General features: G+C 31.0%; 1 protein-coding gene across 1 annotated transcript; it reads left to right on the plus strand.

Moving 5' to 3' along the window:
- Positions 15,943–19,609, plus strand: LOC109330184. The gene is made up of 6 exons (XM_019564255.1): positions 15,943–16,031; positions 16,123–16,189; positions 16,548–17,724; positions 17,911–18,852; positions 18,943–19,052; positions 19,357–19,609. Exons 3-5 carry the CDS (start codon positions 16,672–16,674, stop codon positions 18,979–18,981), a joined length of 2,034 nt encoding a protein of 677 aa, XP_019419800.1. The 5' UTR covers positions 15,943–16,031; positions 16,123–16,189; positions 16,548–16,671; the 3' UTR covers positions 18,982–19,052; positions 19,357–19,609.

The following is a 23,354-nucleotide window of genomic DNA, read 5'->3' on the forward strand; positions in this document are numbered from 1 at the left end:
ATTGTCAAATGGGATATATTGGCGACAAACTAATTCATTCCCAAAGATTGAGGCATTAAGTCTTCCATTGGGTATCGTCCAAATTCGGATTATGACAATTCCAATGTAAATTTCTAATGGTAGAATATCTGTCTTCAATTTTTTTTGGGTTTGAATGTAATGTGATGGAGTCTAATATGAACACAGTGATTTCAAACTACATGATTTGAAACCCTTCATAATTAAAATTAATGTGACCACATTATTGCAATCACACTAAACAATCTCTTCTGCATACTAATTTCTGCCAATAGAATGGTTTAAGAAAAGGTGAAAATTAATTAGACTTGTGAATTGTGATCCGTTTCTATTAATATAGTCACACAAGTCACGGGTCAAATGATTCTAAATAGTAAGACCGGTAGAACCACCAAAAAGTGTTGGTACTAAACTTTAAAGATGAAATATTTCATTTATAACTACCAAATGCCCCTTTAGTTTTTTCCCACCAATGCTGGTGTTTCCAATGTCATTTTGGTCTCACCTCATATACTTGAGAACAAGGCAAAAGACCAAAGTGCAGATTTTTCTTCAGCAGACTATTGGGCCATATTAAATATTGGACCATACCAGCGTTTTCATACAATGCAATGAATGCATGATGTGCTCATTTGGGGAAAAAAAAGAAGAAACAAATTATTGATTTTACTTTTACACGTAGAAATATTATCATATTGCATTTAAAAGATAAAACTGTTGTATCATAAAATATTTACCTTTATTTTTATGTAGTTTCCTCTTCAGTAATGAAAACATCCTAACCCACTAATTTTATATTTTAGAATTTAAATCTACCCTTCATTTCAGGCTTTTAAAGTCTTCAAGTGGTTGCACTAAATGACAATTTTCAAGTGTCAAATCCGTTCAGATTAGTTAATACTAACTTCAACTAAAATAAATTATTTCCCTTTCTCCCAACTTTCTAATTATTATTCAAATAGATTTGGGTAAAAGAATTTATTAACCAACAAAACATTGGTTATTATACTAGACTTTTTAATAAATTATTTCCCTTTCTCCTAACTTTTTAATTATTATTCAAGATTTGTGTAAAATTAATCAACAAGACATTAGTCAAATAATGTAAAACATTATTTTATTAGATTTCTAAATATACCAAAATGTCAAATATTCAATTCATGATAGTGATAATTACTAAGAGTGACAACCACATATCTAAAAAATATTAATATTAATATGTAAAAGGATACTATTAGTTATACCAAAAAATGAATTCACCATGTAAATAGTCCCACAATTTATGCTTACCTATATACCTAACCACAATTTCATGCTTTCATATCATGCCATCAACCATTGAAAGCTCAATTCCCTTCATGTGACTCAATCAATGTGGTCCTCTGATGCTCAAATTCATGTGCAACTTGTGTCTGCTCTGAAGAAGGAATTATGTTTTCAATTTGTAGCCTTTCATATTTGGTAGACTCGTTCATTTATGTCAATGCCTCATTGGTTTCATGTTATACTAAATTTGAAATAAATATATGCATATTTTTTTTGGTATATACTCGCTAACTAAATACAAATAGGTTTCCTCCCGGTCTCACTCCCATGCATAGCCTTTTGTTTGCTTCATATCTAGGGAGGGTAATAAGACAGACCTACGGGTACCAAAACGGATCGGATTTGGGTCCATGTTTTTGGACTCGCAGATAGTTGGGACCTAAGATTTTGAGACACACTGTTGGATGGGTCTGGGTAATGAGGTACCCGGGCCTGCGAGTATCCAAACCCGTTATGCCTTCCTAAATTAATATATATAGTAGTATAATTGTAATATCACGTTAATCATAAGTGTAATATTATATTGTTAATCCATATTGTAATATCATATTAATTAATATATGTGATTGTTAGATTGTTAAACACTGATGTTATATTGTTAAAGAATATGATTTGATGTTATAAAGTTAATTCATATGAGTAATATAATGTTATGTTGATTAAATAGTTGTTAGCAAATCAATTTTACATCATAAGCTTAAAGTAATGACTTTGTTTTTATGATTGTTTGAGTAAATTGAGTTGTGCTTAATAGTCAATTTAAATTGTGTTTAAAACTTTAAATTATGTTTTATAATTTTTTCTCTTGTTGATTGTCTAAATTACATATAAGATTGTAGAAAATAAACACACAATTACATAAATTATCACAATTATTTTTAATATTTTTGAATTTGTAGGTACTCGCAGATCCGTTAGGTACCCAATGACCTATGGGTAACAAACCAAGCGAGTACCAACACAAGTTTGGGACGAGTCTGGGTAAAAAAATGAAACAATGGGATGTGTCCAAGTAATATACTACCGGGTCTCATCCACACTCATTAATTGTCATATCTATGAATATTGTGTAATTGAACAAGAAATATATTTATTTCGATAATAAACTAGGCTATATATCTAATTTCCTCTAAAAGGGTTTGAGACAATCTCACTTTCTAGATGAAGGATTTATGATTTTGTTTTGCTTACGAAGGGAAAAGATTTGGTAGAGATATGCCATTAAGATTCATTCCTTAAATTAACATCCATAAGTTCAATAGATTATGGACAAAAATTAGTGCGCTTTAACCTTTTGACAAATTAGTTGCTCTTCAATCTATGAGCAACTCCTAAAGGTTTTGTAGAAGAAGGAAGAAGGAGATATGCCATTAAGGTTTTGTTGAAGTTTATACCAGGCTCAACTTTTTATCAAACTCTACCACTTAGAAATTATACAAATTAATACACTGTTTGATTGATTAAAGACAACCTTAATTGATTAAATCATCTGTTGTTAATCGATTATCTAAACCACTTAATCGATTAACTGGTTTAACTATATTGTAAACAAAATTCTTTTGGTCATCCAAGATTACCAAAATTCAACCAAACTCACATACAATTATACAGACAATTAAGAACAGTAAATGCACTATACAAAATATGCAAGTATCAGAGAATTATATGCATGTCATGTTAAGTAAATCAAGTAATGCGGAAATTTAAAAAGATAAGGGAAATAAGAAGAAGAATCGGATTTTATCCTGGTTCGTTTGCGGATTCACTTGCAAACTACATTCAGGTCTCCCCGTCTGATCTTGAGAGATTTTTCTTCACTATGGAAATTTCAATGTTTAATATAAACATACTTCCAATACAAGAATGCAAGACACTCCTTTCTTGGATCTTAAACCCCACTTCGGTTTGACTACAAAGCTCGCCTACTAGGATACCTCAACATTCGCGACTCTAGCCTCAACCTAAGTATCACTTACAACCTAGACCTCTTGCTTCTCGCGAAGACATGTACCTAACCGCAGCTAGGGTTTTCCCAAACCTATTCTCTTCCTTTGGTGATATAACACACCAAGAGAATGTGTTATTGCCTAAGTCTAACAATAATTCTTCAAGTTACATATGCACCTCAATATGCAAATTTTACAATTTTCTACAAATCTAAGAACCCCTAAAAGATCTCACAAATACAGAAATACAATGCGTGAGATGCAGGTTTCTTTTTCATAGATTTGACAATGAAAGCTCAATGGGTATCTTGTAAAGATTCACCCTTTTCCTTTCTCAAAAGAACACTTAGAAAATCTTTCTAAAAGATATGAAAGTTTAAGCTTTAGATTTTCTCAATAATTTTTAAACTCTCTGTTTTCGAAAAAATGTGTTCTAACCCTCTGAACTTTTCTCAAAGTTAAGTTATGAGTCGATATGAAAAACTTGGATTAATATACTGTTCTGTTTTTAACTGCAATTAATCGATTATACTGAACCTTAATTCGATTAAGGGGTTTCTTCAAAATAACATAAACAATTACCAGCTAACCACCTTAATCGATTAACTCACCATTTAATCGATTAACATGTTCAACCCAAGTGTTAATTGAATTGATTAACGATTTTCTAAAACATATTTTAAATGATGAATGAACCTCCTACATGATTTAAAACCTGATGATGCATGTCTTTGAATGCAATATGATTTAAAAATACTTTTTAAATGCATTCAAAACATATAATCATTATGTATGTATGTGTATGTAAATCATGTATGTATGCATGTAAGTCTCATTTTAGATATGATTGATTTAGCTTGTGAGACTTTCATAGGGGTTCATCCTAGCCTAGACTCTTACTAAGCAAGCAACTTATGATCTAATAAAGATATAAAAAATACTTAACCCCTAGATCTTCTTTTGCATGTTTTGCCTTGTATACTCTTAAGTCTTGACTTCAGTTGATACTTTGTTGTTTGTTGATTTGCTCATCTTCTCAAGCTTGTCCTTCGACATTTATGTATGTTGTCAATCTTTTGCCTTCTTCACTCTTTTGTCTTCATCAACCTTTGTATCCTTTGTCTTCATGGAAACATTATGTGATGCATGTTTGGCTCTTTAATCTCGCATTCATGCACGCTTACATCTTCATGTTATCCTTAAATATGTTTCAACGAATGATAGACGATCCATGTTAGAATTGTAAAACAATGTCTTAAATTGATTGATTTGCCAAAATATTTCTTGCCTTTATTTTTCATTAATAATTAAAATATCTTTCTAAAAATTTGTAAAAAAATTGTTTTCACTATTTTTAAAGTGCGCTAAAATATGAGGTAGTATTTTAAAAAGCTAGCATAAATTCAAGGTGGTGCCTGATTTTAAGGAAGAAAATGAGAGAGAAAATCGGATTGAATCTAATTTGGATCTTTATCGACGACAGGATTGAATCTAATTTCCACAATCTCTGCATTGTACAGTTTGAACTTTGAACTGTTATTAAGCAAGTATTTTGTTGGCACATGCATGAGGTAGAATTTAATTATGAGTTTTATATTTATGCATGGTTAGTGTATACAATTAATACATTATTTAATATTTATATATCTTTTTTTAATACTCAATATTAGTTAATACATAAATATTTGATGATGGACTTACCCTGTAAGAAAATCTTACACTCTAATTACTACTCTCATATGACTTTAGTCTTCACATTTATAAATTATTTATATATTAGTTATTGTTTTTATTATTATTTTAAATTCTTGTATTTTTATCATATTTTTATTTTAGTTTTCATCATTAACTTTTGATATAAAATACTCACATAAAAAGACTAAAATCATAGCCATCCATATATTTTTTTATTTTAGGTATTTAATTCCTGGGGTTAACATATTCCATACCAGTTAGGTGAACTCTAGATATATGGAGCAATATCATATTTTTATTGTCTTTTTTACTTGGAGTCAAATTTTTTGCCTCCCAGTTCAAGGAATTGAATTTAAAGCGAGGGACATGTTAACCAATAAAGCGCTGATCTATTCATATGAGACTCTAATTAATTTTCAAGGTTGAAAGTTCAACTCTTGGTAATGATATTTTTAGGAGGGTTAGCTACGAACCTAAAAAAATTTAATTCCTTGTACAAAAAAAAAGGTGAAAAGATATCCTTCGTAGTACAGAAAATTAGAGACTTCAAATACGTACGACACAGGTCAATTATGGCAGACAACAAGAATCAAAAGACCCCATCATTTTAAGACAGAAGAGTTCCTTTCTAAACCTTGTTCATGTTCCATCCAAAGCCATCGTGCTTAATTTCCGCAATCTAAGGGCTTAATTGAGGAAGTTTTAAAATAAAATGTCAGTGTTACATATATATTATATAGCCTCACTCTTTAGGTCCAAAAATTATTATATGGCTGAGGTTGTCTCGATCAAGTTCTTGGTGATATACATTAATAATTTAAAAATAAATGAATTTACTACAAATCAACAATATTAGATATGTGATTGAGATCAATGACTCTAAATTCAGTATTATTAAATCCGGATCAATCAATAATTCGGTGAGGGCACTAAGTCAATAAATTACTAATTAGACTACTGAGTTAATAGTTGGACCGATTGACTTAGTTTAAATAAAAAAACATAATATTGTTAAGATTATTTAATAATTCTTTACTCTAAATTTAAAAACATTATCATGCGTAATTAAATAACTAACAAAGAAGATTTCAATATTATTAAATGTCACAATAAAGTTGAAAACATCATCAAACAATATACTCATTGTGTTTTAATTGCAACAAAAATGTATAATAAGTTTAAAATTAAATTAAACAACGAAAGTTTTGCTATAACATAAGTTAGCAAATGACAAACATTACTATAAAAGATAAAATATTTGATTATTTGCAACTTCAAATGACATCGTTTTGGTTGTTTTTTAATTTGATTGATTTGGCCGTTCCAACTGATTTGACCATCTCAATCACCAATTTTAGGCTTAAATCAGCCAAATCGAACTGAGTCAACCCAATTTTGAGGTAAACCCGGGTAAATAAAAGATTCAAACTAGTCAGATGCCTATGTAGTTACCTATAATCAGGGTTAGCCTTAACAACATCATTCTAAAGCATGTAGTAATTTCTCTTCATACACGTATGGTTACCTATAATAATCAGGGTCAGCCTTATGCACATGCGGCAAGTGTGCTTCACAAGGCTCATAGTTAATGAGGGCCTTAAACTATTATAAGATTTTATTTTTATACAAAAAATATCGCTTCAATGGAACATGTTCATCCATGCTTTTATTAATTATTATAGTACACATATGAATTTATTCAATATTTTATTGACCATAGTGACTATTATATTATATTATAATAGTTGGCATATAATTTAAATTCGGGTTCACCCTAGATGGAAAAAGTATGAAATCACTAATTGTGTATTAAGAAGGTAACAAAAAAATAAAAAAATATTTTCAAGCTACTCTTCAATAAGTAACAATAATACATAAGCCACCAAAAAATGTATCTAAAGTCCTCATGATTTGCAGGAGATTTTCTTTTTTCAATTGTTATTGTACTTTTTACACAATTAATTTTTTATAAATAATGATACTCCTTTTTTATCATAGGGTTTGCTTTGAACTTTTATTTTTGGTAATATACTACCTACCTCCTTAACTATGCATGAAACGTAAGTTTATGATGTTATCCGTGTTAACTTCTAGTCCTAAACAACTAGGAAATGATATATAGTTGACTCCATTAATTGAAGACTAGAAGTGAATGTGGGAGACAATTATAGAGGTATATGATCGATCTATGGAAGAAAGATTTAACGTTGTTGGACACAATCAGTGATGTTTTGACATATGTTAATCAATCTGTCACGATATAGTACAAAAGAGCATTTTGAATGCCCTATATGTGAAGACAATATACATTCGAGGAAGTCGGAACACTATAGGAAGAATGAATTCCTTGTGCGTTGTAGATTTTTGCATCTATATCATCATTGTTGGTGATGGTGAAAAGCATTCAATGAGAACCGTGAAGAAGGTCAGACTTCATTGCCATTGACAGGTGACGAGTTATTTCTAAAGCTAAAGGGTTTGAGTAATAACTTTGATAAACCTTTTGTAGGAGAAGTGATCACAAATGGATGGAAGAAAATGTTAGTCTTCTTTGAATTATCATATTGTAGGTTATTATAAGTAAGGCATTTTCTCGATGTTACACAAATTTAAAAAAATATTTGAAAGTCTTGTGATACCTTATTCAATGTTCCTAATAAGACTACAGATGACTTGAATGTTTGATTGGACTACTTGGTTAGTATGGACATTAGAACAGATTTGGGTCTGATTATCGCATCCTATGAATACCTAATTTTGTCCAACCCATTTTTTAAATAAAAAATAACAAAAGTAAAAAGCTAAAAAGTATATAAAAAAAGCATGGTGACAAAAAAATTAATTTTTTTGAGATTTTGTTTCTTTAAAAATTGACCAACAAAAAAGTTAAGGTTACAATATGAAAATATGCAAACTAGTTCGACTTTCTTTTCATTTTTATGTCATTTTTGTAGTAATTATTGTTTCCTTTTATTATACCACTAAATCAGTATTGTAAAATCAGTTTGTGCTGACCGATTCGATTAGTAAATTGATCTCAATACTGGTATTGTATAATAATTATACGGGTCATGCATATCAGTCAAAATTGGTCATATCGGCCAGTTTACTATTGAACCGTACAAGTTATATCGACTGATTTATTATTTAAAATTAATTTAAAAAATATTATTTTTTATTGATTTTTTAACATTAATATATATTTAACTTCACTGATATCCCTGTTTAATTAGTGAACCACTGGTTGAAATACTATACTACTATATCAGTATCTTGACTGGTTTGATTACCAGTACGATATTAATAACATTGCACTAAATAATGATTAATTTATTAATTTGCATTTTTTAAATAATAATAATAAGTATTTATTTTCTTTAATAAAATTAAAAAATTGAGATTGTATGAGTAGATAGGTTGTTGTAACAAAATGTATTATTATCTACTTTGGGTTAAAGAGATGTCCTAATATTTTGCACAATTAAAATGTACAAACATAAGTCTGGGTGATCATAATAATAGTTTGGTTATGTCATGTTTGTCTCTTTTATCATATCATAAATATTGATTGAATCTAATTTTTAAATACAAATCTTAGATGAGATGAAATTCGATAAGAGGTGAGTCCATATATGGTCAAGTCAAATTTGATGAATAGGTAGGATCATGTTCAGTATATGGTCAAGCTTCAGATGAGTATATGTATGGGTCTGGGACGTCACATGACATAAAAAAAAAATAGTAAAAAATATTATATGAAAGTTTAATAAGTTGATTTATTTTCTAGTTTATAATTACAAATTATAATCTCACAATTTATAATTATAATCTAAAAATACAATCTATATAAAACACATTTTAGATTTAACACGGCATGAAAGCTCTATGGTTGGTTACCAAAAAAAACTTCAACATTAGTCATAAAAAGCTCCTTTTAAGTAAAAAGTGAGATTCTAACTACCAATATTATAAATTAAACTATGAGTTTTTTCCGATTAAATCAATATTCATTGTCATAAAAAGTATTTATTTTAGTTTCTTTAAACCGATTTAAAATTATTAATTTTAATTTGACTTGTATTTGTGAGAAGCATTGAATCGAAGTTGATGTCTTGATCATAGTTACCGGTAATCAAGGGGTCATATTAGTAAAGTATGGAGTGGATCCATCTTCTTTCTCTTTCTCTTGGTCCACACAGCATTTAATAATGTTATCATTCTCGACTATTTCACTTTCAGACAAGCAAGACTAATATTCGAAGACATCTATTCTTCACGAAAATCAAAGCAGGAAGATAAATTAAACTCAAATAACACGACAAAAGAAAAACCCAAACAACCTACGGCGACCGTTCCTTTATAATTCTTAAATGTATACTATCTAAATTACACTGATACCTCCTGAGTTTTAGTGAAATTACATAAACTACCATTCACTTTTCTAAACTTACACAAACCTCCCATAGTTTTATACTTTCATTACACTGATCACCCCTGTATAATAAATATGTGTAATTTTTTAAACAAAAAATGTGATAAATGCAATTAAGTTAAACAAAACATGATATATTGTGTAGACAAGTCTAAATAATATACAAATCAATATATCTTTATTATTTTTGGTTGGTTACACTACATGATAAGAGTGATTTAAACAATATTTATTTATAATTGTTGATGCATTTTGAAACATTGTATATTATTTAGACTTGTCTACACCATATATCATGTTTTGTTTAACTTAATTGCATTTATCACATTTTTTGTTTAAAAGATTACACTTATTTCTTATATAGGGGTGGTCAGTGTAATGAAAGTACAAAACTAGGGGAGGTTTGTGTAAGTTTAGAAAAGTGAGGGGTGGTTTGTGTAATTTCACTAAAACTCAGGGGGTGTCAGTGTAATTTACTCTTTTTATTATGTATACTATTTAAGAAGCTAGTAAATGATGTAACTATAATATGATTTGACTAAAACAATCCTATTGAATTTGTATTAACTTACACAAATAGTTAAGAAAATAATTTCTAAGAGAGATTATTACATTAAAAAGTGAATAATAATAGGATTTAATGTGTATACATTGATAGTATAATTATTTTTTATATTGTCAATATATCATCCATCATTTATATGCTAATTATTATTGACTATCAAACAAAATAGTACAAATCAATGGTGAATGATGTGTTGTGAATGTAAAAGTTTTATATTGACAATGCATAAATATTAAACTCATAATAATAAAAATGTTTGTTATAATTTATGTCAGAAAATAAATATTAAAAAATTCATTTAAAAATAAAGTTTCTTAAGGATTGGTGATTGTTAAAAAGTGAATTGTTTATTATTATTTTTTGATAATGTGCAGATGAAAATGTCGGATATGATAAATGTATGTGGGTTTATTGACTTGGGGGCAACTGGAACTAATTTCACGTGGGAGAGGAAAAATAATATCAGACATATTTTGGCTAAGAGACTAGATAGAGGCTTGGGAGATATTGAGTGGAGACTTCACTTCTAGGAAGCTTGTGTTGAGCATCTCACCCACACTTACTCATATCATTCTCCTCTTATAGTGGGTTGTCATGTTAATCATGGGGGTAGTTGTAATAGACTCTTTCGTTTTCAAGCTGCATGGGCTACTCATTACTCGTTTGAATCTTTAGTTTGTGAAACGTGGGGTAAGGATTCTCCATCCCGGTGGGTAAGCTTAAAAATATGCAGATGACTTCAGAGAGTTTTAACAAAGATGTCTTTGGAAGCATTTTTAGAAGGAAGAAGAAAGTGGAGAAAAGGTTGTTTGGGGTTCAACAGGATCTGAAGAGGTTTGCTACAGACTCTATGGTGCGCCTAGAATGGGACCTTCAGAAAGAGTATGATGATATACTTCATCAAGAAGAACTCCTTTGGTACTAGAAATCTCGGAAAAACTAGGCGAAGTTTGGCGATAGAAACATAAAGTTCTTTCATACTCAGACAATGTTGATGAGAAAGAGAAATAAGTTCCATGTGATGTTTATTAATAATGGAGATTGGTGTACAGACTCAACACTTCTCAAGGAGCAATTATATTTTGGATACTAGAACGCCCACTATTCCTATTATGGAGAGGGATAAATTAATTCTTCCAGTATCTTTGGAGGAAGTGAAAAGAGTCGTCATGAGAATGCATTCTTTCAAAGCATCCAGTCTAGATGGGTTTCAAAGCTTCTTTACAAGCAATATTGGCATGTCCTTGGTGAAGATCTCCATGACATGGTTTCAAAATCCTTTGTTGATGGTAAGGTAGACTCAACTCTTTTGGAAACTCTATTGGTGTTAATTCCCAATGTGGAAAACCCTGTCCATTTCAAGGATTTAAGACCAATTAGCCTGTGCAATGTGACTTACAAGGTTATCACCAAAGTCCTAGTCAATAGGTTCGGACCTTTACTCAGTGATATAGTAGGACAACTTCAAGGCAGCTTCATCCTGAGTCGTCGCACTAAAGAAAATATTATCCTAGCACATGAGGCAATGTATACGATCCATACTCATAAGAGGAAAGGTGGACTAGTGACTTTTAAGATTGATTTGGAGAAAGCTTATGATATAGTAAGTTGAGAGCTTCTTTGAGCAACATTGCATGACTTTGGGTTTCATCATATTATTGTGGATCTTATCATGTGGAGTGTTCAGGCTTCAAGCATCTTGGTTCTTTGGAATGGGTCTCAATTACCTTCATTCACTCCTTAGAGGAGTCTTCGGCAGGGCGACCTCTTATCCCCATATCTTTTTGTTCTTTGTATGAAGTGGCTTGCTATTCACATCCAGAATCTTGTCCGGGAGGAGAGACGGAAGCATGTTCGTATCACGGAGGAATGAGTTGGTATCTCACATCTTTTCTTTGCAAATGATGTTTTAATTTTTTGTTAAGCATCCAAGGATGAGATGAGGTTGATTTCTAACACTCTTCAAGACTTTTGTCTAGATTCTAGTTTGAAAGTGAATATAGACAAGTCAAGAATGTTTTGTTCAAAGAATGTGGATAGGAGAAGGCAAGAGAAGCTATCTGCTATTACAGGGATCCAAAGAGCTAGTAATCTTGGCAAGTACCTTAGTCTTCCCTTACTCAAACGAAGTGTTACCAGGGCTGATTTTTCCCATATCATCGATAAAACTAATTCAAGGTTAGCATCTTGGAAGACTAAGCTTTTAAATAGAGTTGGGAAGCTTTATCTTGCAAAGTTTGTTTTATCTTCTATGCCTATATATGCAATGCAGGCTCTTTGGCTCTGTGAGTCTAATTATGAGCACATTGATAAAATGATTTGGAATTGTATTTGGACGAAAGGAGGTCAAATTCGAAGTTGGAATTTAGTGGCTTAGAAGGAGATTGCTCTTCCAAAGAATAAAGGGGGACTTGGTCTTAGGAGTGCCCGATATAATAAGGCTCTTTTGGGGAAGTTGGTACATAGTATGCTTTATAAGAAGGAGAAGTTGCAAGTTAAGGTGCACTTGCAAAAGTATTCAGGAAATGGCACAGTTCTTCTTGCTCGGTGCAGTCCTGGGTGTTCATAAATTTGGAGGGGTATTGTGAAGGCTAAAGAGGCAACCATGGAAGGGTATGGTACTTTCTTGGGAGACAAACAATCCTCCTTGTGGTATGATGATTGGTTGGGTAATAAAGTTCCATATGTTTATATATCTGATACGAGAATGTGTGTGGCTGATCTGTGGGATAGTGGGAGATGAGATTTAACGAGAACATGTAGTATACTCCCCATGACTATTCAAGAGGAAATTCGCAAGGTGGTGGTGCCATTGGATCCATAAGGGGAAGACAAAATTTGGTGGAGAGGAAGGCCTGATGGTAACTATTTTGTGGCCTCCGCTTATGACTTGTTGGTTAATGATGACTCCATAGCATCAAGGAAGTGGCACTTGATTTGGAATAGTTGTGCACCTGAGAAGGTAAGGTTTTTTCTTTGGCTCATTGGTCATGAAGTTCTTCCCACAAATGTACATCAACAAAATTGTCATTTGAGTGTAGCCTTGTCCTGTTGTCGTTGTAATGGCCTAGTTGAGGATTTGGATAATATTTTTCGGACTTGTCCTACTTCAATGTTTATTTGGGAGCATTTCACAATTTACTCCCAAATATTCCTTCATCAACTCCCTTTCAGGTTTAGCTCTTGTGCCTACTCCATCAAAAGAATAATGCTCTTCCTATAGCTATTATGTGATGGATTTAGAAATGGCGAAACAACTTTGTTTTTGAGTAAAATCATTGGCACATTACTTATGTCCTACGATATATCTTAGTAGCAGTGCATGAATTTATTCGATGGGGGTGCCCTACAACTAGCATCTCAATTTGGCCAAGTCCAAAGATTGGGAGAGTGAAATTGAACACGAATGGTAGTTGGTTACAAAATGGGATGAAGATGGGATGGGGAGGTGTACTCCGTGATCACGAGGGTAGATGGATATCAGGTATATCTAGTGGTGGCAATGATGGTTGTTCTCTCTTGGCTGAGCTGCTTACAGTTCAACAAGGTCTTCAACATGCTTGGCAATTGGGGTATAGAAGGATTGCTTGTGAAACTGATTGCTTGGAGGTAATGAAGCTGATAAACGGTGGCACCAATGTTTGTAATTTTTGGTACAGAGATATTATTCTCTCTATTAAGGAGATGTAGTGTTGGCAATGAGAAATTTCTCTGACTCATATATCTAAATATAGCAACATGGTGGCGGATGTTTTAGCTCGACAAGCTTCGACAGAAAGGATTACTCATCGTATTTGGAGATTTCCTCACTCCAATTTGATCCACTTTGTGTGCTCTGATCTTTTTGTTTAGTTGTTGTTTATTTTCCTTTGTAACATTTCTCGTCAATCTAATGATATACCATATGGTGGTAGATTCCATCTTTTTTATCCAATATTTTCGTGAGCACCCAATGTTGTGTAGAAATGTAGAAGATTATTTGTTTCACTAGAACATACTCTTATATAATTCTATTTTAGAAAACATACTAAAAAAACTCATAATATATACCACTATCCTTAATTGTGGTGCCTAAGTCAAGATGTGGAGAAATGTAGAAGATTATTTGTTTCACTAGAACATACTCTAATATAATTCTATTTTAGAAAACATACTAAAAAAAACTCATAATATATACCACTATCCTTAATTGTGGTGCCTAAATCAAGATGTGATAATATTAAAAAAATTGTTTCAAAATACTAAAATATAATGTTATTAATACATAAATTACATATTTGTAAAATTATATAGACATATATTATAATAAAAATAATGTTTAAAAATAATAAATAATTTGATAAATACTTTTATTTATGAGTAGGGATCCACTTACTCCAAGATGGGGAGTAAGTTTAAACTTACTTTCCATCCTAGCTATCAATTTTATGAATGTCTAATGGTTTAGATCTACTCATTAATTCAAACCATTGGATTTCCCTATAATTGATGACTAAGATGATAAGTAAGTGAATTTAAAATAAAATATGTGAATTTGTGGTAGATCATATTTTAGAAATATAAACCAAAGTATTTGTTGTATGTTTCACCGTATGATCCTCTACAACAACATTTTGTTTAAAGAACTAGTTACTTTTATAAAAAATTGTAATTTTAAATAAAAATTAGTCGGTATAACTAGTATAATTTAAATGAAAATTGATTTGATTGATATGAACAATTTTATTCAATTTTGATGAGTATAATTTCATGAGTGATATAATTATTGTATCATACTGATATGAGAACCATATCACTAGTTTTCCAACTCAATCGGTAGTACGATTCGATTTTCACATCTATGTTAATATAACATCAAAATTACAAGGGGAATTGCATAAATTTATAGTATAAGTAACACATTTTTTCTTATAAATAAACATATTACTTACTAATGGTGGTATTAAATCTCTACCAGATGTAAATCATGTATAAAATTTTGTGATAGAAATATTGTACCACAATAATAAAAATAGAGGAAACCCTACACAATTTTTCGTAATTTTTACTTACAATATTTCATACTTTGGAAACACTCAGTGATTTTCTTATATTGAAAAGGTATACCTCATATTTGGAATGACAAATTTTCACAAAATAATGAAACATTATCTAGCAAATGGTTGTGACTGTATTTTTTGGGATGATAAGTTCTCATTCTTATTTTATCTGATCGAGTCCCTAACCTTATGAAAAAGTTCAATTGACTCTCCCCAGATTTAATTACAACCTGTTATAAGTTCAGTGAGAAATTATTAATAATTAGTATAAGAGCTTCTTTGATTTTTTACTCTAAATGTATATCAAATATAATCGTTTCTTTAAAAAATTAATTATAAAACTAATTTTAATACCCTAAATTAAAAATGTAATATTTATGCACTAGTATACTGATTTATATATTATTCATACATATAGTATTTATAAGTCAATAATAATTAAATATAAATGTTGGATAATACAATAACAATATAAAAAACTATAACAATACTAGTGTATATATTTTTATTTTCTCCTAAACCGTTCTTTGCGATCTGGAGTGCTATCTTCTCTTTTCTTTTATTCAATTCCAAAACTCAATACAATATAAAAAACTATAACAATACTAGTGTATATATTTTTATTTTCTCCTAAAGTTCTTTGGAGAGTGCTATTTTCTCTTTCCTTTTATTCACTTCTAAAACTCAACTCGAAATTTAGTACAACATTAATTTTACACATGCTCTTACCTATTCCATAATCTTCTATCTGTTATGTTTCACGAGTCACTCATAGCCACAGTAATATAAACAAAGGATACATAGCAAAATATGAAGAAAGAAATACCAAAGCTTGTGCTTGTGTCTCTATCTCCCTCTGCTTTTTCTGCCTTTTCTTTCATTTTACTCATTTCCCTTACACTCCACACCATCACTTTTTAGCAACCAACCATTCTTTTTTTCTTATCTATTTCATCACACTATACTCATATTCTCTCTCACTTAACTCATCTTCACTTACCTCTACTTTGGTGATTCATAGTTCTATGTCCACTTTTTATAATTTAGCTTATGTTGCATGACCATGTTCACAAAATCTTACTCTAACTATATACTTTGTAGTGAAACCACTTTCATTTTTCATTGATGAGTTTTCAAGGGAGGTTGTTCTAGTTCTGTTATTCAAGAGGTTAGATCTTATTTTTCCTTACTATATTTATTATTATTGTTCAATTGGGTTCTTAAGTTTAGCTTGAGATGCATGTGAAGGTGCTTACTGATCTTGCATTATTTATTTGTTTTTATTATGGACACTAGTGATTAGTGTCTGCAATTGTTCAATATATTTTTATATGTAGTTTATTGAGGAGAGAAAAGTAAGCTTTTTAATGTTCCATATCTTAATTATTGGTTTTCAGATTAAAAAAATTGAAGGTTATTTGATTGATCAGCACCATATCAGTGTTGAATTGAAGCAGAGAATCTGATTTTCATATTTTAATTTAAACTGTTAATGTTACTTCATTCATTTTTACTTCCTTTTTCAGATTTACATGATTGGATAGGAGGTTTATTCTCTATAGTCTAAAACTTTAGGCCTTAATGCTGAAAATTACTATATGATAGTATAATAGAGGCTGCATAGAAAAAGTTGTGCAAGTTTGTAACAGAATGACAGAAAGAAAATTGAATATCAATGCTCCTCTTATGTCCGTGAGACGCAATTCGGCTACATCGCCATCCTTAACCGAAGCGAAGAAGAAGATATTGGATAAACGTCACACTCTTCCGTACTACAAATCAGATAAGAACTTGGATCAGGTAACAGAATATTGTGCAGTGCCTTTCAATTGGGAGCATATACCTGGAAGATGCAAAGGTAATGGTAGATCTGAACCTCAACCTCCTAAGGCAGTTTCAATCACTCCAATACCTAGGCTTCCTCCTGGAAAATCTATAAATTCTTCCAAGCTGCCATTGGAAAAGGAAAGTAAAGTTGGAAAAAAGTTTAGGCCTTCAAATAAATCAAATTCATTTGTTGTTAGTGTGGTTAAAATAGACCGTGACAAAGAAATAAAGAATGAGAAAACAGTTGATAAAATAACTTACAATGTGGACAAGAAGGATATTGATGATGGTGATGTTTACTCAGATGCCCTTGAAGCACTGTCGCATACAAGATCATTCTCCATGGACTGCAGCATAAGTGGTGTAAGCGGATTAGATAATTTGGATCCGAAGAAGTTTGGAACCTTTTCGACAGACCAACAAACTCGAGACTTCATGATGAGTAGGTTCTTGCCTGCTGCACAAGCCATGACTTTACAGCCTCCTCAATATTCTACAAAAAAGCAATCTGTACTTGTAGAGCAGCAACAACCTCGAGATATTAACAAATTGGTTCGCGAGGAAAAGAAGCTGTTGCATAATAAGCATAGCATTGATATGATACCATATACCAGACAAGGTCAAGAGGAACAAGAAAGTGAAGAAGATAAGGCAGATGGTGATGCTGATGGTTTTGATAACTCTTCCAATATCATCTCAGCAAAAGGTTGCGGGTTTTTGCCGCATTTACATATTAGGAATTCATTGAATTTATTAAATCCTGTTCCCGTGATGAAAATGAAGAACCAGGTTCCCTTGTCTTCTGCCTGTGAGGAAATGAAACCGAAAAAAATCTCTCATCTAAGATCCTTTAGTCCAGTTCCAGCTGTTAAGAAGGTAACAAAATACTCCTATGCACCAATTTCTTTTCAACTTACATTTACTCAAATTTGTTAATCGCGATTCTTATTGATCATGTTTCAATTGTTAGTCTTAAAAGAACAAATGAGCCTAACTCCATAAATGGAACCAATGTGAGACTTAACACTTAACGAATCACCATTTTGAATCTTTTTCCTTCAGGCTTGGGATGCTATTCACAGGAGCAAATCGAGTTCTCGAGCTGCATCACCTGATATGCTGGAGGGGAGGAAAAATTGGACTAGGGAACCAAACAGGTTTACTAACTCAGGTGAATTACTGTCAGGTAGGCTCTCTCCCTTTCGTCGTTCAAGAGCTGCTGCTGCTGGTGTATCTCCTAGTCGAAGCAAACCTCAATCTCCCTTTCGCGGAGCAAGGTTGCCCGGTGAGTCCAAAGATGTTCACAACAATCAATCTTACAAGTCAAAATTCCACAGCACAGAACTCGGAAATATTAAGGAGGTTCTATCTCAAGGAGTCAAAAGAAGTTCTTATTCCGGGAGCCTCACAATGGAGAAAACATTGTATATTGATACAGCTAGTACAATCAAACAACCAGCTTCAAATTTAAGTTCTGTAGATAACAAAAGGAGGGTAGATAATGTGGTTGAGGACTTGAACAAAAGAAGGGTGAAAGAAAGTAATTCCACATTAGAATCATTTCAAGATATAAATCATATACATGCTTTGGAAGAAAAGGACACATTGGATTCTGAAGTGTTAAGTTCTATAGATGCTAACTCAATTTTCTCTAGTATGTTACATCTCAAGCCCAAAGAAGACACATATGAAGGATTGAAAACTGATCAAGATATTAACCAAGAACATGTGGAAGGGGCATTTGGTGAAGATTCAAAGATCAATAACCAGCAAATTGTGTTAGCCGAAAATCCTCTTCCTATACCATTGCCAAAATCACCTTCTGAGTCCTGGCTTTGGCGAGCCCTGCCTTTAGTTTCGCTGAAGAATTCGTTCTTCCATTCAAATCAAGGCACTCAATCCAATACTAAGAGGCATGATTCTAATACAACATCCAGCCATATCAAGTGGGAAACTATGGTGAAAACTTCGAATTTGCATCGTGATCATGTTCGCCATTCTCAGGTAATCTTACTAGTCCTTTTTCACTTATTGTTGTCTACCTCAACTTCGGTAGTGACAAAGATGAACACTCAAATTTAACCTTCTCTGCAGGAACTAACCGTGCATAAATCGAAGCATTCGAAATCTTAGAGATCGAACTCGTTGAATTTTCTGCCATTTTATGGTCCTAGTTTTTCATTTCCTTTTTCTTCATGCTTAAGGTATGTACTCCTCACCATTTTGGTTTTTATAATTATAGTTATTAGATGTTAACTTGAGTGAACTGATATTTTCGTCTTATAAAAAAGATTGGATTTACATCAATTGAATCCTTCAAATTTATTTACTTCCAAGTATTGGCTTATATATTTGACTCAATCAAGTAAAATTGTGTACTAAATTGGCATAAATCCAATATTTGAAAGTTAAAATCTTAGAGGGCTAGATCATTATAAACACACTGTTTAAAAACCACAATATCAATTCTCTAACACCTTTTGATTATCTTTATTTTGTATTGTACAGACAGAAAATCAATTTTGGTGATCAACAAAAGTAAAGCTTCTTTTGGACTTGTGGCACTTTTAGTGCATTCAACAGTACTGTGTGCTTTTCATTATTTTATTTAAGTTTTGTCCATTTCTTACTGATTTGTCAGAGGAATGATCCAAGTTACTAGGTTCCCTCATCTGATGTAAGATAATGCTGGTATTCAGGCTTTATTGATTGTTTCTTTTTTATACAAATAAAAATTGTTTTAAATACTTTATTTACAGAACAATTATTTGCCTATTTAATTAATTACTCTTACAAAGTTGAGTTAGACCATATCTTCTATCCCATTTCTATATGTATAACTGAATACTACCAATAAGATTTTGACAAATATATAACAAACAAAAATTAAGTTAATTATCACGGTTAACATTATTACACATGATGGTACTTGATTGATTGGTTGGAGATAGAAAGGCAAAGTTATTTTGACATAGGTGATTTTTGTTCAAAATTTTAAGGTTAAACTACTCAACTGAAATGGTGAGATTAAAAGACAAATCAAACATAGCATATTCTCATGCCTATACATTTATTTTTTGGTTATAATCCCTACACATTTTTTATATTGTCAAATCTTCATGATGAGTTTAATATAATTGATTATTTAGGACCATTGTAACCTGCATAAATGTAATTCATGTCAATTGAGTGTGCAATTCATGCTCCAGCAAAACAAGGCTGCCTTAGAAACCATGAATTTTATTTGTTGGGCTTTTTGGGCTGAGATATTGTGGTCAAAAAGTGAGAGTTGTACATCCACTAAATAAGTAAATAGCTTAAACAAATTATATTCATCATCAAAACTTAATAGCAAGTTAGCAACACATGCTTGTAAATATAATGTTCAGATCACGAAATAAGTGGTAGGACTATTACCGACAAGTAGAGGTGTCAAAATGTGTTATCCGGACGAGTTTAGGTTAACCCACGTCGGGTTCGGGCTAAATCGGGCGGGTTAAAAAGTCTGGATACAATTTATGCATATCAAATTGTAGTCCAAACCCACCCTAATCGGGTTGCAGGTTGTGGCGAGCCGGCCCGCATAATATTAAAAAGATTATTTAAATTTTAACTTATTTAATCTATTTATAATTTGATATAGTATATAACTTTTTTAACACATTTCCTATGCTCAATACAACCAAACTTATAGATCTAATGTTTTATTTTTGAGTTAAGACGTGAAGTCCACATATATAATTTTTAATATAACTCATTTATTAAATATCTCATCTTTATTTGACTTTTACTCTATAACACAATATAATTTGGACTTCACTATAATATATAAACTTTTAGACACTATCAAAAATATTATCATGTTCTTTATCAACACTTTTATTATGAACTATTATATTAAATTTGGCTATCTAAAGTTCTCTACAGGAAAAAATTATGTTGTTCTTTAGTTTTGATGCAAAAGTTAAATCTAATTAGGTACACAATTAAGAAAGGAAAAGTGAAATCTAGATGGTTTAATGTCTTCTAATTTGATTTGAAACATTATTTTTTTATTGAGCTTAAAAAGATATTATGAAAAATAGGAAAAATAATATAATGTTTAACTTTATAATATTATTGTAAGTTATAAATATTTATGGTATAGACATTACTCTATTTTTTATTCAAAGTTCATAACATAATATTTATTATGTATTTTTTATTATAAGTTGTTTTGTAAAATAATTTTTACCTAACGCTTATTACCAAGCCAAAGGTTCCAAAAAGTTAAAAAATAAGGAAAAACGGGTAGCCCGAGCCTGCCCGAGTAAGCCCAGCCCAAGTCCGGTTTTCATATAACCCGACCGGGCTAAAAAGTCCGAATGCAATAAAAAGTGTCTAAAATGATACCCAAACTCTATGAATTTTCGGACTTTGACGGGCCGACTCAACCAAGCCGGTCCATTTTGACAGCTCTACCAACAAGATATTAATTCAATAGTATAAGACGTCACTAGATTTATACATAGATTAAAAGTTGTATGGTTCCGGTAAGTGACAATTTTTAAAAGACCCAGCCACACAAAAAATAATAATTTATTACTCGAACCTTGATTAGACTAAACAAACAAAATAAGGCACAACTCCACTCAAGGACAATTAATGTCTCAAATTGTTGTTGGGGGTACCATGATAGCCACCATTGTATTTAAGGACTGAGTTGATTATGGAAAACTCAGGGGAACCAAAATTTGAATGTAGTGACAATAAAAACAAAAAAAGAATTGCAGTATCTGTGGAAAACCTCTTCTCATGCCTCAGCAGTGACCCTACGAATGGTTCCATGAGAATGCATCCTAATCAGACTCCACGTTAAATCTGAATTTACTCCCATAGTGACACGTTTTCACACAAAAAAATAAATTTCAGATCACTTTTATTTATCGATAACAACTTATGATTTATGAATACTGACAAATTCAAAATAAAAAAACAGAAAATGTAGCTCAATATATATATAATCTTTAAATTTTTTTAATATATTTAAAATATGTTACTCAGATAAAGATTAGAAAAATATTGTGGATAATATTTGTTGACTTGGACCTAATGTACATTTCATTACTATTTATTTACTATTTATTAAAACTAATGTGTCTATCGGTATTTTGTGTCTATCAATTCACACTCTTATTTTGTTTGGTATAGAGTATATAACTATAAGAAGTGCAATATATAAACTGAATAAAAAATATACATTTAAGAAGATAAAAATCATTAGAGGGTTATTAGATATTTTTTCATGTGTTCTTATTGAGTTGAGAAAGAGAGAAGATAAAAATAAGAGAAAATGTGAATGAATAATGATGTATTCATGAAAATGAAAGCATTATGTGAAATTTTTTATTAGTTATTAAGGAGATAGATAAAAAAGGATAAATATAAAATATAAAAATTATGCTTGCATAATAGTTACAACTTGATAAATATAGTAGATGCTTAAATAATATGATTTTACCATTAGGACCTATTTCACTTGGTATAGATAATTGTGTTTTTAAGTATGATCTTATCCTGTGATTTCTATTGTGTAGGTACAATATTTTGTTTAGAGAAATTGTATCATTTTGAATATTTTTCATCTAAAATATTATTCATTAATAATATGATCGAATATTAACCTCTTTTATCATGCCTTCGTATCCATGTATCAACATTCCATTTTAGGCTTTGTTGATGCTGAAAGTCAATAAAGTTCTTCATAGTCATCTTGTTCCCATTGAAATAGACTCGTTATCCATTATATATTCCCAAGACCACTCATTGTTTCTTCATTCCTCATAGCTACTTACTATAACTTCTTTGTCCAAAACTACCTTATATAATCTTGCAAAGAAAAATTTAACTTGTTCCCCACCAACTCATAAGTCTCCCAAAATAAGATATCACTCCCCTGACCTAAACCCCTTCTTATACTCTTGCCAAGCCAAACCCTACCAACCTTCTCTCTACTAAGATTAAGGTTACCTAGCTCTCTTCATCAAGATGACCATTCTTAAAATATTCAAAACAAAAGGTATACACACTCCTTAAAATCCATTCATGTATTTAGAAATTAAAACCCATTCATTTATTATAAGTATATTGTTTACAAAAACATACATAACATCAATAACATCACATATATGTTATGAGGTTTAAATCATGTATTGTGAAATCTATTACATATATAACAAAAAAAACCCCTACCACCTTATCATTTGTCACATATTACATTCTCCTTCATTTTCCCCCCTCCTGATTGGTTTCATGGTAATCATATGTACCTTTCCATACTATATTTGTTCCTTCTTGATAATAATTTAATAAATAATTATTGCATTTTTTATGACTACAACTTAAATTGCATTTGAATTATTATTGAGGTCCAAGACTTTCTCTTTCTCTTCCAACAATCTTTCTCTCTCAACAATATTCTTTTTCTTTGGTTTCATTTTATTATGTCTCTTCATTATCGTCCTTTT

Source organism: Lupinus angustifolius, chromosome LG16 (genome assembly GCF_001865875.1).
Source record: "Lupinus angustifolius cultivar Tanjil chromosome LG16, LupAngTanjil_v1.0, whole genome shotgun sequence".
NCBI classification, from domain to species: Eukaryota; Viridiplantae; Streptophyta; class Magnoliopsida; order Fabales; family Fabaceae; genus Lupinus; species Lupinus angustifolius.

Bases quoted from the DNA above. Each gene is read 5' to 3' on its own strand.
- LOC109330184 (XM_019564255.1), top strand. From the start codon at position 16,672: ATGACAGAAAGAAAATTGAATATCAATGCTCCTCTTATGTCCGTGAGA. The intron at 17,725-17,910 runs GTAACAAAATAC...TTTTTCCTTCAG, and splicing joins CAGTTCCAGCTGTTAAGAAG to GCTTGGGATGCTATTCACAG. The intron at 18,853-18,942 runs GTAATCTTACTA...CCTTCTCTGCAG, and splicing joins ATCATGTTCGCCATTCTCAG to GAACTAACCGTGCATAAATC.